At 41.4% G+C, this 16,645-nt stretch overlaps 2 protein-coding genes across 2 annotated transcripts in view; one reads left to right on the top strand and one right to left on the bottom strand.

Moving 5' to 3' along the window:
- LOC126470197 (catenin delta-2) overlaps nucleotides 1-16,645 on the bottom strand; it is a 494,830-nt gene that overhangs the window by 204,253 nt on the left and 273,932 nt on the right. The gene's annotated exons all lie outside the window — the stretch shown is intronic.
- LOC126470872 (piggyBac transposable element-derived protein 3-like) lies at nucleotides 11,755-14,707 on the top strand. Its single transcript, XM_050098888.1, has 3 exons — nucleotides 11,755-11,849; nucleotides 11,981-12,537; nucleotides 14,016-14,707. The coding sequence occupies exons 1-3, from the start codon at nucleotides 11,755-11,757 to the stop codon at nucleotides 14,705-14,707; spliced, it is 1,344 nt and encodes a 447-aa protein (XP_049954845.1).

Raw genomic sequence — 16,645 nt, 5'->3', positions numbered from 1 at the left:
CATCTTCCGAGATTGTCCTAAATGCTTTCTCCGAAAATTATTTCGAGCAGTTAGTCCACGAACCCACGCGAATTGTAAATGGTTGCGAAAACACACTTGACCTATTAGCCACAAACAATCCAGAGCTAATAGAGAGCATCATGACTGATACTGGGATTAGTGATCACAAGGTCGTTGTAGATGGGCTCAATACCGTTTCTTCCAAATCCACCAGAAACAAACGCAAAATAATTTCATTTGAAAAAGCAGATAAAGTGTCACTAGTAGCCTTCCTAAGAGACAATCTCCATTCCTTCTGAACTGACTATGCAAATGTAGACGAGATGTGGCTCAAATTCAAAGATATGATAGCAACAGCAATTGAGAGATTCATACCTCATAAATTGGTAAGAGATGGAACTGATCCCCCATGGTACACAAAACAGGTCCGAACGCTGTTGCAGAGGCAACGGAAAAAGCATGCGAAGTTCAGAACGCGAAATTGCGAAGATTGGCTAAAATTTACAGACGCGCGAAATTTGGCACGGACTTCAATGCGAGATGCCTTTAATCGGTTCCACAACGAAACATTGTCTCGAAATTTGGTAGAAAATCCGAAGAACTTCTGGTCGTATGTAAAGTACACAAGCGGCAAGACGCAGCCAATACCTTCGCTGCGCAGTGCCGATGGTACTGTTACCGACGACTGTGCCGCTAAAGCGGAGTTATTGAACGCAGTTTTCCGAAATTCCTTCACCAGGGAAGACGAATGGAATATTCCAGAATTTGAAACACGAACAGCTGCTAGCATGAGTTTCTTAGAAGTAGATACCTTATGGGTTGCGAAGCAACTCAAATCGCTTGAGACGGGCAAGTCTTCAGGTCCAGATTGTATACCGATTTGGTTCCTTTCAGATTACTCTGATACAACAGCTCCCTACTTAGCAATCATATACAACCGCTCGCTCACCAATAGATCTGTACCTACAAATTCGAAAATTGCGCACGTCGCACCAGTGTTTAAGAAGGGTAGTAGGAGTAATCCATCGAACTACAGACCTATATCATTGACGTCGGTTTGCAGTAGGGTTTTGGAGCATATATTGTATTCAAACATTATGAATCACCTCGAAGGGAACGATCTATTAATGCGCACAAAGTAATGGACGCTATCGACAGGCGATCTCAAGTTGATTCCGTATTTCTAGATTTTCGAAAAGCTTTTGACACCGTTCCTTACAAGCGACTTCTACTCAAGCCTATGGGGTATCGTCTCAGTTGTGCGACTGGATTCATAATTTCCTGTCAGGAAGGTCGCAGTTCGCAGTAATAGACAGCAAATCATCGAGTAAAATTGAAGTGATATGAGGTGTTCCCCAGGGAAGCGTCCTGGGACCTCTGCTGTTCCTGATCTATATAAATGACCTGGGTGACAATCTGAGCAGTTCTCTTAGGTTGTTCGCAGATGATGCTGTAATTTACCGTCTAGTAAGGTCATCCGAAGACCAGTATCAGTTGCAAAGCGATTTAGAAAAGATTGCTGTATGGTGTGGTAGGTGGCAGTTGACGCTAAATAACGAAAAGTGTGAGGTGTTCCACATGAGTTCCAAAAGAAATCCGTTGAAATTCGATTACTCGACAAATAGTACAATTCTCAAGGCTGTCAATTCAACTAAGTACCTGGGTGTTAAAATTACGAACAACTTCAGTTGGAAAGACCACATAGATAATATTGTGGGGAAGGCGAGCCCAAGGTTGCGTTTCATTGGCAGGACACTTAGAAGATGCAACAAGTCCACTAAAGAGACAGCTTACACCACACTCGTTCGTCCTCTGTTAGAATACTGCTGCGCGGTGTGGGATCCTAACCAGGTGGGATTGACGGAGGACATCGAAAGGATGCAAAAAAGGGCAGCTCGTTTCGTATTATCACGTAATAGGGGAGAGAGTGTGGCAGATATGATACGCGAGTTGGGATGGAAGTCATTAAAGCAAAGACGTTTTTCGTCGCGGCGAGATCTATTTACGAAATTTCAGTCACCAACTTTCTCTTCCGAATGCGAAAATATTTTGTTGAGCCCAACCTACATAGGTAGGAATGATCATCAAAATAAAATAAGAGAAATCAGAGCTCGAACAGAAAGGTTCAGGAGTTCGTTTTTCCCGCGCGCTGTTCGGGAGTGGAATGGTAGAGAGATAGTATGATTGTGGTTCGATGAACCCTCTGCCAAGCACTTAAATGTGAATTGCAGAGTAATCATGTAGATGTAGATGTAGATAACTGGCCACGAAACCCTTATGGCTACAGCTGACGCTCTGTAGGACTTTGCACTTGACCCTGGAAGGAAGTTGCCTGTTCTGGTAATTACATCTGACACATCATGTATGCCATGTCAAGGCAGTTATTGAAGTTCGGAATAGTGGGGAATAATGGACAAGATATTATGGTACTGAAGGCATTTTATGTTCCTTATTTGTATATTTTCTCAATTTCTCTGTCAATGACACCCAGTGGAAGATTTCTTGGCAACGAAAATACATCGAACCAAGGGTAACAAAATATGAGTTTCCTTCATGTTACCTTTCTAATTGCAATAAGTTTCTTTTAAACATATTTTTGAATAAAATGTATCTCATTAATTTGGTGCATACTTACATACATAAAAAGCAATGAATGAAGGAAGACTCTTTTAGACTCTCTTGTGCTTTGTCATGCACCCTCCCTGAAATATGTAAAATATGACTTCTAATGTTTATATACCTTTAATCTTTCCTCACACCTCTCTCTGTCTATCTCTCTCTCTCTCTCTCTCTCCCTCTCTCTCTCCCTCTCTCTCTCTCTCTCGTCAGTTCAAATGGTTCAAATGGCTCTGAGCACCATGGGACTTAACTTCTGAGGTCATCAGTCCCCTAGAACTTAGAACTACTTAAACCTAACTAACCTAAGGACACCACACACATCCATGCCCGAGGCAGGATTCGAACCTGCGACCATAGCGGTCGCGCGGTTCCAGACTGTAACGCCTAGAACCGCTCGGCCACCTCGGCTGGCTCTCGTCAGTTCTGTAGTTCAATGTAGAGATGTGGAAAGCAGAGACGTAGAAGAAGCTGATGTTATTAATCAAATGCACCACATCATGAAATTAACTATCAGTCGGGGGCTTCTTAAAAGGAGAATGAACTGTGTTGTTTCTGTGAGAACTGACGCTTTCATTTCCTGCGGCTGTTGAATCGCTCATGCTTTGAACATTGGTCTAGTGAATTATTGATTTCTCTGATTTTTTTTATGACACTGCAATGTTCTAGATGGAAATTAACTGGAGACTGGTAACAATTACTCCAGTTCACTGGTAGGAATTCGGAATATAATCAGGTTGCTACAGACCTGACGATGGGTTATGGGTGGTAACATTTTTACCCTCATCTCGTGGGCCAAGACATGTCTTTGGAATTATTTTCACTTAATGACTCGTATAGTGACTGCACAAAGTACATCAGGACTGTGATGATGTTCGTCATTACAACCACGAACAGTAAATGTAAGAAAACGTGTGTGCTGCTTATCAGTCGTTTGGTTGTCACTTAGGGACAAATAAACACAGAAAAAGTAACAGACACAATGGATTTCTTTGGTGCCTAAATGTTTAATCTGTTCGACTCTCATATCATCTAAAACCGTTGCCTTGGCATTTTTCGACCTCTTAATGACTTTGTCAAGTAATTCCATGGTGATTCCAACTGTGGGGTTGCTAGTGTCGATATCTGTCATTCCCTTATGTTGTATTCATGCACCCAAAATTTTTCAGTCAGGCAAGAGTTGATTTTGCAACACTATGAGGAAACAGCCTGATGTTCCCTGGACCTATTTCAGAGATATTATTCTACACTCACAATAGGCTCCAAACCTTTAGACTGCTTTGGGACATGTCAGACACTACATGAGTTAAGTATTTTAGCTGCATGTCTGCATCAGAGAGTTTATCTGAAACACGGAACGATATTCACATAACACAACATTGGGTTACATCCAGGAACATAGCTTACCTTCCATCTGTATGCTGGGGTTCAAGATGAGATGACTGTCTGAAACTATTGTTTATCGCTTCCATGATGCAGTCTCAGTATGCTACAGACGAAATTAAGTTGTCTACTTATTTAACAAATTGTTCCACGCCATTTGTTATTTAATCAAATTATATGTGCAAAAAAATTAAATTCTATTGGCTAAAGTAAAAAAAACGCTAGTATTAACAAGTGTGTAATTCAGGAATTTCATGTTTTTCACCTTCAGATGTGATGAAACTTTGTCAACCATTTTCAGTTAATTAAATGGAGCCAGCAGTTGAAAGAACAGTAAAATATTATGCACTATTCAAGACTATCCATTAATGGCTTTCTTATAGAGTGTATTTCTCATTCCATAATTGGGTAACATGCGCGAAGGTGAACTGCTTTGCCATGATGGTGATAAATCATCTGAAATGGTTGCAGATTTGTAACTGCATTACTATCTTCCTGTAACAGCTATTCGAACTGAGTGGTCTCCTCTTCTCTCACGATTAAATGAAAGTTCTGGGTGTGGAGAAGATGCTTCCATTCTTGCAACACCATCATTCAAAAAACAGTGAAAATAACTGACAGAAAAGCTGTTTTAAACGAATAATTGAGCAATATAATTTAGAGTGATTATTTATTTCAATCGAAAATGCAACTAACAACTTTCGGTATGTAACATTGTTAAAAAATGTGACAGTTTGTCATTGCAGATGAACAGCGTATAGTTAGTCTCCCCACTTTGCAGCACCAACTACACATTTGCACTGTTGCCCATTTGTTCATCACGCCGTATTTCACCATACCTGCGTTTTCGGCCATGACCATGACATGGAGTTATTACAGTAATTTTTGGAGAGGGTATCAGTGACACACCTGAGAGGTAATGTAGTCATCTAGGTGCATATTAACATGGGAAGCGGTATGAAAGCAATGCATTTTATTTTGGTATCGAAATATTTAATTTGTAGCTTTCCCATGTCATCTGAGTCTGTTGCTGTACTATTTTTCTATTTCCTAAAGACTATTCAGGTTTCTCAAGTGATGTCATCTGTGAGATAGCTAGTCTCCATGCTTATATGTCGTCCTGGTTTTGCTCTTTTTTTGCAACCTCAAAATTATTCATTTGAACAGGAATCAGTGAGCAATATCTGGAGAAACATGAATGTATCCAAGAGCGATCTGGCGCCACATGTCGAACACTTCAAGGGCTGCCATCCAATAGTTTCGTTTATCTAGCAGTAGCAAGCCGTTTTCGCAACATCTCTTCACAAAATGGGCCTAACTAAAACGGAGAATTATATGCAAATAACAGAATACTATATTGCGTCCAGGACCTTAATGTAAGAGAAATGTTACTCATGTTTTTAACCGAGCGAGGTGGCGCAGTGGTTAGCACACTGGACTCGCAATTGGAAGGACGACGGTTCAATCCCGCGTCCGGCCATCCTGATTTAGGTTTTCCGTGATTTCCCTATATCACTTCAGGCAAATGCCGGGATGGTTCCTTCCCCATCCTTCCCTAACTCGAGCTTGTGCTCCGTCTCTAATGACCTCGTTGTCGATGGGACGTTAAACACTGATCTCCTCCTCCTCCTCCTCATGTTTTTAGCCTCCACGAGGAGGTGACCGTTTGCTATGGAAAAAATTAAATTGTCTCTAGAAAGGCGTAACATTGAGTATCTGCCTGCGAATGACTAGCACATCATTTGACTGTGTTATGCATTGAATAAAGAAGTGTAAATGCTCTTTGCACATTTATGAACCATTCTCTCACTCGCAGAAAGTAAGTGTAGGTAATAATATGGCTTACAAGACTGTTGTTACGGAGTGATGATAATCTGGCATAATCAGTTAATATTATCTCGATAATTTCCACACATTCCACCATGGAATCCAATCTGAATCATCCCATTCATTTTACCTAATGTAGCTATGTAGGGCTGGGTGTAAAGTACAAACTTTCATCTATTGGCGATTTAAGAAGTTGCTACCATAAACCCATTCAGCAGAATGAGTATCACAATATTTTACTAATTGCCACTTAATGCAGCAGTCTGTTCTAGCAATTACTCCTCTAGACTTGTCGTATGACTATTGTAATGGCCTAGATAAGTCAATAGTACGAAACCATACGTCAATAAATTAAGAAAAGCTTATTCATCAGAGGATCTTCGCTTTAATGAACAAAGCATCAGCCGGGTGTTTTGTAATCACTATGGGTAGAGGATACTATTCGTTCTTGTGATTGCACTAGCCAACAGTGAAAATGTAACTGGGATGAAAGAGATATTTGTTAACTATACAGACCACACTGATAACCAAAACGACAAGAAAAACTCGAATTGTCTCAAGTTTTCGATTTAAAAGCGGGGGCATTTAATTATAATTACATTTTATTAGCATTCATAGTCAGTCTCTTCCCATATAGCCCAAGAACAGAGTGATGAAGTTTCAGGCAACAATAGCTGTGTGAGTTTTGTCGCTATTTTTAGCACGGGCTCGTAGCAACAAGGGGAAAGGTAAGAGGAAGGGAAGATCGGAGTATATTTCATTTAAGCGTAGTTTCAGTCTGTTGCAGACTGTATTCAGTTCGTGTGCTGGAAGAACGTGTTACTGAAAAGTAGCAAGTGCGTGTTGTTATTGTAATTCCTGTGATTCAATACGCCTCGCAAATGCGTAAACAGCTTTGACAATTTTTGTTACATTTGTGGACAGGCTACACTGAAATCGTAAAGGAGACCAATAACACCATATATTAGGACTGTGCTTTGGCTGTGAACACGGGGACCAGGACGAGCTGTGGGCTCCTCACGTATGTTGTGTATCTTGTCTCGCGTCTTCATTCGTGGCTGAATCGTAAAGGATTTTCATGGTCTTTGTATACCATAATCTGGCGAGAATCATCAAACCACGTGAATGATGGTTATTTTCATATGACAACTTCATTAACACATGGCATTTCGAAGAAGAAAAAGTCCTCCTTGACATACCCTAACATACCGTCAGCCATGCAACCAGTGCCCCACGGAGACTACCTGTTCCTATCCCACCTGATTGTGAAATTGACAACAGCGGTAGTGAACCAAATGCTGCACCACCACCTTCAAAACCTAGTTCTTCGAAAGATCCAAAATAACACAGCGTGAACTTCATCACCTAGTGAGAGATGTAAAATTGCTGAAAGGTAACGCTGAACTGTCAGTGTCGACGCTACAATAGTGGAATTGTCTTGATAAGACGGTAAATGTGACTGTGTTCCGTAACCACCATATGCCATTCCTCCCATTTTTCGAAAGTGAAAAGGACTTAGTATTTTGCAGTGATTTATTGGCATTAATGGCAGCTATAGGCATTGACTACAAACGTGATCAATGGAGATTGCTCATTGACTCCTCCAAAGTAGATCTCAAGTGTTTGCTACTGCATAATGGCAACATATTACCATCGATTCCGAATGGCTATGTTCCTTACATGAAAGAAGCATATGGTGGCATGAAACAATTGTTAGTGTGACTGAAATATGACAAGTTTAAATGGCAGATTTGCGGGGATCTGAAAGTGATAGGCATATTACTTGGACTACAACACGGCTGCACCAAATTCTGTTGCTTGCTGTACCTCTTAGATAGCACTGCCGAAGCAATTCGTATATATATATATATATATATATATATATATATATATATATATATATATATATATATATATATATATATGGCCTACACGGAAATCGCTTGAACCAGGATCTCACAGTGTTGTGCACAAAGCACTTGTCGAATCCAGGAGCATAGTTCTCCCTGCTCTTCATATAAAATTGACCTTAATGAAAAACTTCGTTAAGGCCATGGATAAAACTAGGGAAGGATTTCTCTATTTGCGCGAGAAATTTTCACGTCTTAATGAGACGGAAATAAAAAAGGGGATTTTCGTGACTCCCCAGATACGCACACTGTACAAAGATAAGCATTTCTACACCATCTTGAAAGGATATGAAGAGTTAGCTTCGGATGCCTTTGTTCAAGTATCAATAATCGTTGCACAAAATAAGAGGGCAGAAAACTATAAGGATGTTATAGCAAATCCTCTGCATAGCTACAGTAGACTGGGTGCAACATGCTCTTAAAGTTACATTTTCTAGAATCCCACTTGGACTACTTTCATGCCAGTTACAGAAATAAAGTAAAATTGTGTTGGCTAGTGTTATTATAGACTGGATGCTGGTTTTACTTTAGAATGACGTATTGAAGTCTGTACTGTCAGCATATTGTGATCCTTCTCGCGTTTCCTGCTTTCATTTGCTTACACATTTGAATCACGCTATTTCGGTAATGTATTGTTTATATCCACAGTTCGCGTGAATGACTTGAGGCTGTGCAGTGCGCTTGTAGCTTGCAGAATGATACTGTGCACGTTCGCATTTTTAGTTCAATGCTCTGTTGTTCTGTTCTCATTTGTGTTCCTCTGTTTTTGGGCTAGTGTCTATTACAGTGTTCTCAAGAAACACCATTGTCTAGAATGATCAAAGAATGGGTTAAGTATGCGTAATGCATACACTACAAACAACATAGACATTCCAAAAAAGTGAATCATGTCTGTCAAATGAGCTCAGATTGCAGTACGCTTAAGAAAGTAAAACAATAATAATTGAGACAGCTACTGATCTACGATTTTCAGCTTACAGTCAGTGTATCTGAATATTGTTGGTATCTGTGCTGAAATAATAGTAGAAGCCAATGGCTTATACATTTGATATTTCGCCACTGGGTCGGATTGGCCGTGCATCTTTGAGACACGAGCTACATTCCTCGGTTCCAGTCCCGCTCAGTGCAACCATTGGCCGTGTTCCTGAGGCTAGTACAAAGGGCAAGATTGCATAGTATGTTTGGCAGTTCTGACATTGTCAAGTAGACCTGGAGTGGCATATACGAGTAATTATCCAGCTAAATTAGCTTCGTATCTTCTTTCATTTCCGTTAAATACTCTGAGTGACTTTCACACAGGCTGTGACATTAGGCTATCAGATTTGTGATTCTGTGTCCAGGAAAGTTGCTCCAAGTCGAAAATATCACTACTCTCATCTTTTACGTGGCTAATTATATATATTAGCCACCACTTTGACAATGGCGGAGCAGAAAACACAGCAGTGGTTCGCTAGCTCAGTGGTAATGTAACCAGCGTCTGAGTGAAAAGTTCATTAGCGGTAGGTTGCAAGTTGGCTGGAGGAGTGCTATAGTGTATCTCCGTTTTTTCCACTTCTTTAAACTGACAGATCGAAAATGGGCAAGGAAATCCCAAGAAAACATATGCATCTTATGACTCCTCACTACAGTGATTTTGTGCGTTTTAGACCTGTATGTGAAAAACATATGAAATTCCTGAATTACACACTTGTTAATGCCAGCGTTTTTTTTTACTTTCGCCAATAAAATTTAGTTCTTTGTATATGTATAATTTGATTAATAACAAATGGCGTGGAACAATTTGTTAAATAAGTAGACAACTTAGTTTCGTCTGTAGCATACTGAGACCTCGTCATGGAAGTGATAAACAGTAGTTCCAGACAGTCATCCCACCTTGACTCCCAGCGTGTGGATGGAAGGTAAATTATGTTTCTGGACGTAATCCATTGTTGCGTTATGTGAATATCGTTCCGTGTTTCAGATAAATCCTCTAATGCAGACATACAGCTAAAATACTTAACCCATATTGTGTTTGACATGTCCCAAACCAGTCTAAAGGTCCTGGGAACATCAGCCTGTGTCCTCATACTGTTGCAAAATCAGCTCTTGCCTGACTGAAAAATTTTGGGCGCATAAATATAACATAAGGGAATGACATATATCGAGACTAGCAACCCTACAGTTGGAATCACCACGGAATTACTTGACAAAGTCATTAAGAAGTCGAAAAATGCCAAGGCAACTGTTTTAGATTATATGAGAGTGGAACAGATTAAAGATTTAGGCACCAAAGGAAGTCCATTGCGTCTGTTATTTTTTTCTGTGTTTATTTGTCCCTATGTGAGAACCAAACCACTGAAATGCAGCACAGACGTTTTATTACTTTTATGTTCGCGGTTGTAACGACAAACATCATCGCAGTCCTGGTGTGGTACTTTGTGCAGTCACTGTACTAGACATTAAGTGAAAATTTTATCAGCAGACCTGAATAACTTCCAAGACTTGTCTTGATCCACGAGTCGAGCGCAAAAATGTTACTACCTATGTACCATCGTCAGGTCTGTGGCAACCTGATTGTATTACGTTAACTTCCGAATTCCCACCAGTGAACCGGAAATATACATTGTTACCAGTCTCCACTTAACACCCAACTGGAACATTGCAATTCAATAAAAATCAGAGAAAAGAATAATTCACTAGACCAATGTTCAAAGTAAGAGAGATTCAACAGCCACAGGAAATGAACGCATCAGTTCTCACAGAAACAGCACAGTTCATTCTCCTTTTAAGAAATTTTTAAGTAATTTTCACGATGTGGTGCATTCGATTAACCCTTTCAGACCCTGTGGTTATAATTGTGTACATTAATTTTCACGACTTCTTAACTGCAATAGAAATATTTTTCCTCAATTGGGAGCTTATGTACACATTTGTGAATGTTCATTCTTTTCACCGTGCACAAGTGCTGCCATCTGCCGGACGGTGTGGCCGTGCGGTTCTGGGCGCTTCAGTCTGGGACCGCGTGACCGCTAAGGTCGCAGGTTCGAATCCTGCCTCGGGCATGGATGTGTGTGATGTCCCTAGGTTAGTTAGGTTTAAGTAGTTCTAAGTTCTAGGGGACTGATGACCTCAGAAGTTAAGTCCCATAGTGCTCGGTCGCAGGTTCGAATCCTGCCTCGGGCATGGATGTGTGTGATGTCCCTAGGTTAGTTAGGTTTAAGTAGTTCTAAGTTCTAGGGGACTGATGACCTCAGAAGTTAAGTCCCATAGTGCTCAGAGCCATTTCAACCATTTTTTCTGCCATCTGCTGTGCAGCGCTATAAACATATCAACAGATTAATGTAGCAGTGCAGAGCGGTTTGTGACCTTGAAAGTACCTGGTAGTCTTTGCTAAGCTATAACACACAGTATTGTTGAGTACCAGTATTGTTGTTATGCATGAACATTGTAGAATGTTTTATTTATTTATTACAACAATCAATATTTCAAAATCATTTGTTTTAGTCAACAAAAAGGAGCAATGTTTTTCTGTGTGCACAATTGTAGCCATGAGGTCTCAAGAAGAATGTTTTACATAACCCTGAGTATCTTGTGTTTCCTTCACATGAAGCACTTGTTGGAACGGTTTCTTTTTATCCTGACGATTGTATGAGTTTTGACTGGGATTTATCCAAAACATATGAAGTATGTGGTATTACTAGGTATTGTTATGAGCAACAATTAGGAAAACAGACATAGCATTGAAGCTCCCGTTGATGACAATGTCGTTAGGTCTACTGTAAATTATTATTTTAGGGAAATACCACTACTGATATTATTATTTGTGAATATTTCAGTTCTGTCCATCATGTCGAAGAAACAGTATTTCAACACTGAGCGAGATGCAGATGCCATTTTAGAGATTCTGCTGAATGGAGAGGTGTCAGATTTCGATTTATCATCAGATGAAGGATCAGTTCCTGAAGTAGAATCCTACTGTACTTCAGGAGAGAAGGAAACGAGAGTGGGGCTGACAAAATAAACAGGGGAGAAACCAATGATGAGTCACCTGCAAATAATGAATGCAGTGACAATGATAACAACAATAGCGATATTCAAGACAGTGATCCACTTACCAACAATGAGCTCAGTGATGTAAAATACTTTTTGTCAGAAAAAAAGGACATCAAGTGGCGTCATCGTCCTCTCTCTATACTGGATTCATATTACGAATGGGAATAACGTGTTGAAGAACAGGAGATACTTTCTCCTTCAACTTATTTCAGCAAGTACATTACCAATGATCTGTTCAGTAGTATGGCTGATATGACAAACCTATATGCCTTGCAGAGTGGAACAATTAGCAATTTCAAACAAACTACACCAGCGGAACTCCAAATCTTGTTTGGGCTTCATATACTTATGGGAACTCTAAAATTTCCTAGAGTCCGAATGTATTGGGACACAACATTGAAAATGGAATTATTATTGGACAGTATGCCCAGAAATAGATTCTTCCAACTCAGAACAAATTTACATCTTGTTAACAGCATGGCTATACCAGCAAACAATAAATACAAGTTCTATAAAGTTCGGCCTATATATACTGCCATCCGTAACAGACGTCTGGAGTTATCTATGGAGGAAGAGCTCGCTGTTGATGAGACAATGATCCCACTCACAGGGAAGCTGTCAGTAAAAAAGTATGTGAAGGGAAAGCCTTCTCCGTGGGGTATCAAAATCTACATGTTTCGTGGTGACAGTGGAGAAGCCTATGATTTTATTCTTTATCAGGGAGCATCGACTGAATTTCAGATATCTTTGTTGAAGGAATTTGGCCAAGGTTCAACAGTAGTTTTACAATTAGCCCAGAGAATAAAAAACCAAATGGGGCATAAGATATACACTCCTGGAAATTGAAATAAGAACACCGTGAATTCATTGTCCCAGGAAGGGGAAACTTTATTGACACATTCCTGGGGTCAGATACATCACATGATCACACTGACAGAACCACAGGCACATAGACACAGGCAACAGAGCATGCACAATGTCGGCACTAGTACAGTGTATATCCACCTTTCGCAGCAATGCAGGCTGCTATTCTCCCATGGAGACGATCGTAGAGATGCTGGATGTAGTCCTGTGGAACGGCTTGCCATGCCATTTCCACCTGGCGCCTCAGTTGGACCAGCGTTCGTGCTGCACGTGCAGACCGCGTGAGACGACGCTTCATCCAGTCCCAAACATGCTCAATGGGGGACAGATCCGGAGATCTTGCTGGCCAGGGTAGTTGACTTACACCTTCTAGAGCACGTTGGGTGGCACGGGATACATGCGGACATGCATTGTCCTGTTGGAACAGCAAGTTCCCTTGCCGATCTAGGAATGGTAGAACGATGGGTTCGATGACGGTTTGGATGTACCGTGCACTATTCAGTGTCCCCTCGACGATCACCAGTGGTGTACGGCCAGTGTAGGAGATCGCTCCCCACACCATGATGCCGGGTGTTGGCCCTGTGTGCCTCGGTCGTATGCAGTCCTGATTGTGGCGCTCACCTGCACGGCGCCAAACACGCATACGACCATCATTGGCACCAAGGCAGAAGCGACTCTCATCGCTGAAGACGACACGTCTCCATTCGTCCCTCCATTCACGCCTGTCGCGACACCACTGGAGGCAGGCTGCACGATGTTGGGGCGTGAGCGGAAGACGGCCTAACGGTGTGCGGGACCGTAGCCCAGCTTCATGGAGACGGTTGCGAATGGTCCTCGCCGATACCCCAGGAGCAACAGTGTCCCTAATTTGTTGGGAAGTGGCGGTGCGGTCCCCTACGGCACTGCGTAGGATCCTACGGTCTTGGCGTGCATCCGTGCGTCGCTGCCGTCCGGTCCCAGGTCGACGGGCACGTGCACCTTCCGCCGACCACTGGCGACAACATCGATGTACTGTGGAGACCTCACGCCCCACGTGTTGAGCAATTCGGCGGTACGTCCACCCGGCCTCCCGAATGCCCACTATACGCCCTCGCTCAAAGTCCGTCAACTGCACATACGGTTCACGTCCACGCTGTCGCGGCATGCTACCAGTGTTAAAGACTGCGATGGAGCTCCGTATGCCACGGCAAACTGGCTGACACTGACGGCGGCGGTGCACAAATGCTGCGCAGCTAGCGCCATTCGACGGCCAACACCGCGGTTCCTGGTGTGTCCGCTGCGCCGTGCGTGTGATCATTGCTTGTACAGCCCTCTCGCAGTGTCCGGAGCAAGTATGGTGGGTCTGACACACCGGTGTCAATGTGTTCTTTTTTCGATTTCCAGGAGTGTATTTTGACAATTTCTTTTCTTCATACAAGCTTTTCCAAGCGTTGAAACAAGAAAAAATTTGTGCTGCTGGAACTGTCAGACTTAATCGTTTTGCAAATCCTCCTCTAATACCAGATAAGGAGGCAATGAAAAAAGAAAGAGGATTTACAGAAGAAATTTGTAGCGCAGATGACATAACACTAGTAAAATGGGTTGACAACAAAACAGTTGTTCTAGGCTCTAATTTTATTGGAAAAGGAGAAATTGACAAAGTTGAACGCTGGGACAAAAAAGAAAGTAAGTATGTTACTATCGATCGGCCAGAGATTGTAAAATGCTACAACCATGGCATGAGCGGAGTTGATCTTTTTGATCAATTGATGTCATACTACAGAATTTTTATAAAGTCAAAGAAATGGACACTCAGAGCTATTTTCCATGCTGTAGATTTTGCTGTGGAACAGAGCTGGCTCGAATACAGGAAAAATGCCAGTGCAATTGGTCTGCCAACGAAGAAAATAATGGATCTCCTACACTTCTGTATGAAGCTGGCTGATGTTCTAGTGTTAAGTGGGATGGATACCTCGAATAGAAAACGAGGCCGACCATCTGCCACACCTCCAGATACATCTGTTCAAAGACGACGAGGAGAAACTAGGCCTCCTGAAGAGGTTCAGTATGATGGAACAACACTTGCCTCTTCATGAAAGTGGTGCACTGCCTACCAGGTGCAAATTTCCGGGATGCAAGGGACGTTCACGAATAAAATGTGAAAAATGTAACGTACATCTTTGTCGGTCAAAGGAAAAAAACTGTTTCCGTTCATATCATGTCAATTAACACCACATATTGGACATAATTCCTGACTCATTTCATTTTTAATTAAAACTATGGTGAATTTTGCATGTATTTTGAGTGAAAATGATTTCAAATTTATGTGTAACGTTTAAATAAATTAGTTTTGTCTGCTATGATTTCAGTGTTGATTGAGACCCAGTGTACGCAAATGTGTACAAATTTTTTTTCGAAAATGGTAACATATCTTTTTATAAATGTTGCTTCTAAAATCATTAAAAATCATCCAAACCCATTACAGTATTTAAACAAAATTTTCCTTCCTCCAGAAGAAATTCGGGTCTGAAAGGGTTAACAACATAGCTTCTTCTACGTCTCCATTTTCCTCATCTCTACATAGACCTACAAAACTGACCAGAGAGAGAGAAGAGAGAGAGAGAGAGAGAGAGAGAGAGAGAGAGAGAGAGAGAGAGAGAGAGAGAGAGTGATGGTGAGGGAGGGAGGGGGGGGGGGAGGGACGGAGGGAGCGTTGGATAGGGGAGAGAGTAGTAGTGCAAAGTAAGTGACTGAAAAGCAAGAAAAGTGGATCTTATAGGAAAATATGTCACAGTTCCTTTCATCTTAGAGGAGTTAGAAAAGGGAAGAGGGGTAGCAGCCTTTTCAGTAGTAGCAGGGTCAACAGTGTGGGTGATTATGTGATCTGGCTTCGTAATATCAACCAAAATGATCTTGGTACGCTGGTACTGCGAACAGCTGAAAGCAAGGGGAAACGATAGCCGCAATTTTTACCAAGGGCCTGCAGCTCTGCTGTATGGTTAAATGATGACGCCATCCTCTTGGGCAAAATATTCCGGTGGTAAAATAGTCCCACATTCGTATCTCTGGGTGGGTCTACTCAGGAGGATGTCGTCATCAGGAGAAACAAAACTCGCATTCTATGTGTCAGATTTTGGAATGTTAGATCCCTTACTCGGGCATGCAGGTTAGAAAATTTAAAAATGGAAATGGATAGGTGGATATTGTTGGAATTAGTGACGCTCGGTGGCAGGAGGAACAGGATTTCTGGTCAAGTGAATATGGGGTTACAAATACAAAACGAAGAAGGGGTAATGAATAAGAAAATAGGAATGGAGGTTATGTACTATGAACAGCATAGTGAACACTTTATCGTAGCCAAGATAGACACTAAGTACACACCCACCACAGAGTAGTATAACTTAATACGCCAGCTAGCTGTGCAAATAATGAAGAGGTTGAATAAATGTATAAGGAGACAAAAGAAGTTATTCAGATAGTTAAGGGGTACGACAATTTAATTGTGAGGGGGACTGAAATTCGATGGCAGGAAAAGGAAGAGAAGGAAAAATAATTGATGATATGGACTGGGGGAAAGGAATGAAAGAGGAAGCTGCCTAGTAGAATTTTGCTGAGAGCGTAATTTAATGATCTCTAACATTTGAGTTAAGGTTTCATACGTGGAAGAGACATGGAAACAGCGGAAAATTTCAGATTGTTTATATAATGGTAAGATAAAGATTTCGGAACCAGATTTTTAACTGTAAGACATTTCCAGGGGCAGATGTGGACTCTGACCACAATTTATTGGTTATTAACTGTAGACTGAAACTGAAGAAATTGAAAAAGCTAGGAAATTAAGGAAATGGGACCTGGATAAGTTGAAAGAATGAAATTATATAGATAGTTCCAGAGGGAGCATTAAATACCGATTGACTAGAACAGGGGAAAGGAATACAGGAGAAGACGAATAAGTCGCTTTGTGAAATGAAATAGTGATGGCAGCAGAGGATCAAATAGGTAAAAAGACAAAGACTGGTAGAAATTCCTCGGTA

This window comes from Schistocerca serialis, chromosome 3 (genome assembly GCF_023864345.2).
Source record: "Schistocerca serialis cubense isolate TAMUIC-IGC-003099 chromosome 3, iqSchSeri2.2, whole genome shotgun sequence".
Lineage (NCBI taxonomy): Eukaryota > Metazoa > Arthropoda > Insecta > Orthoptera > Acrididae > Schistocerca > Schistocerca serialis.
This window is presented reverse-complemented; position numbering and strand designations above follow the sequence as displayed.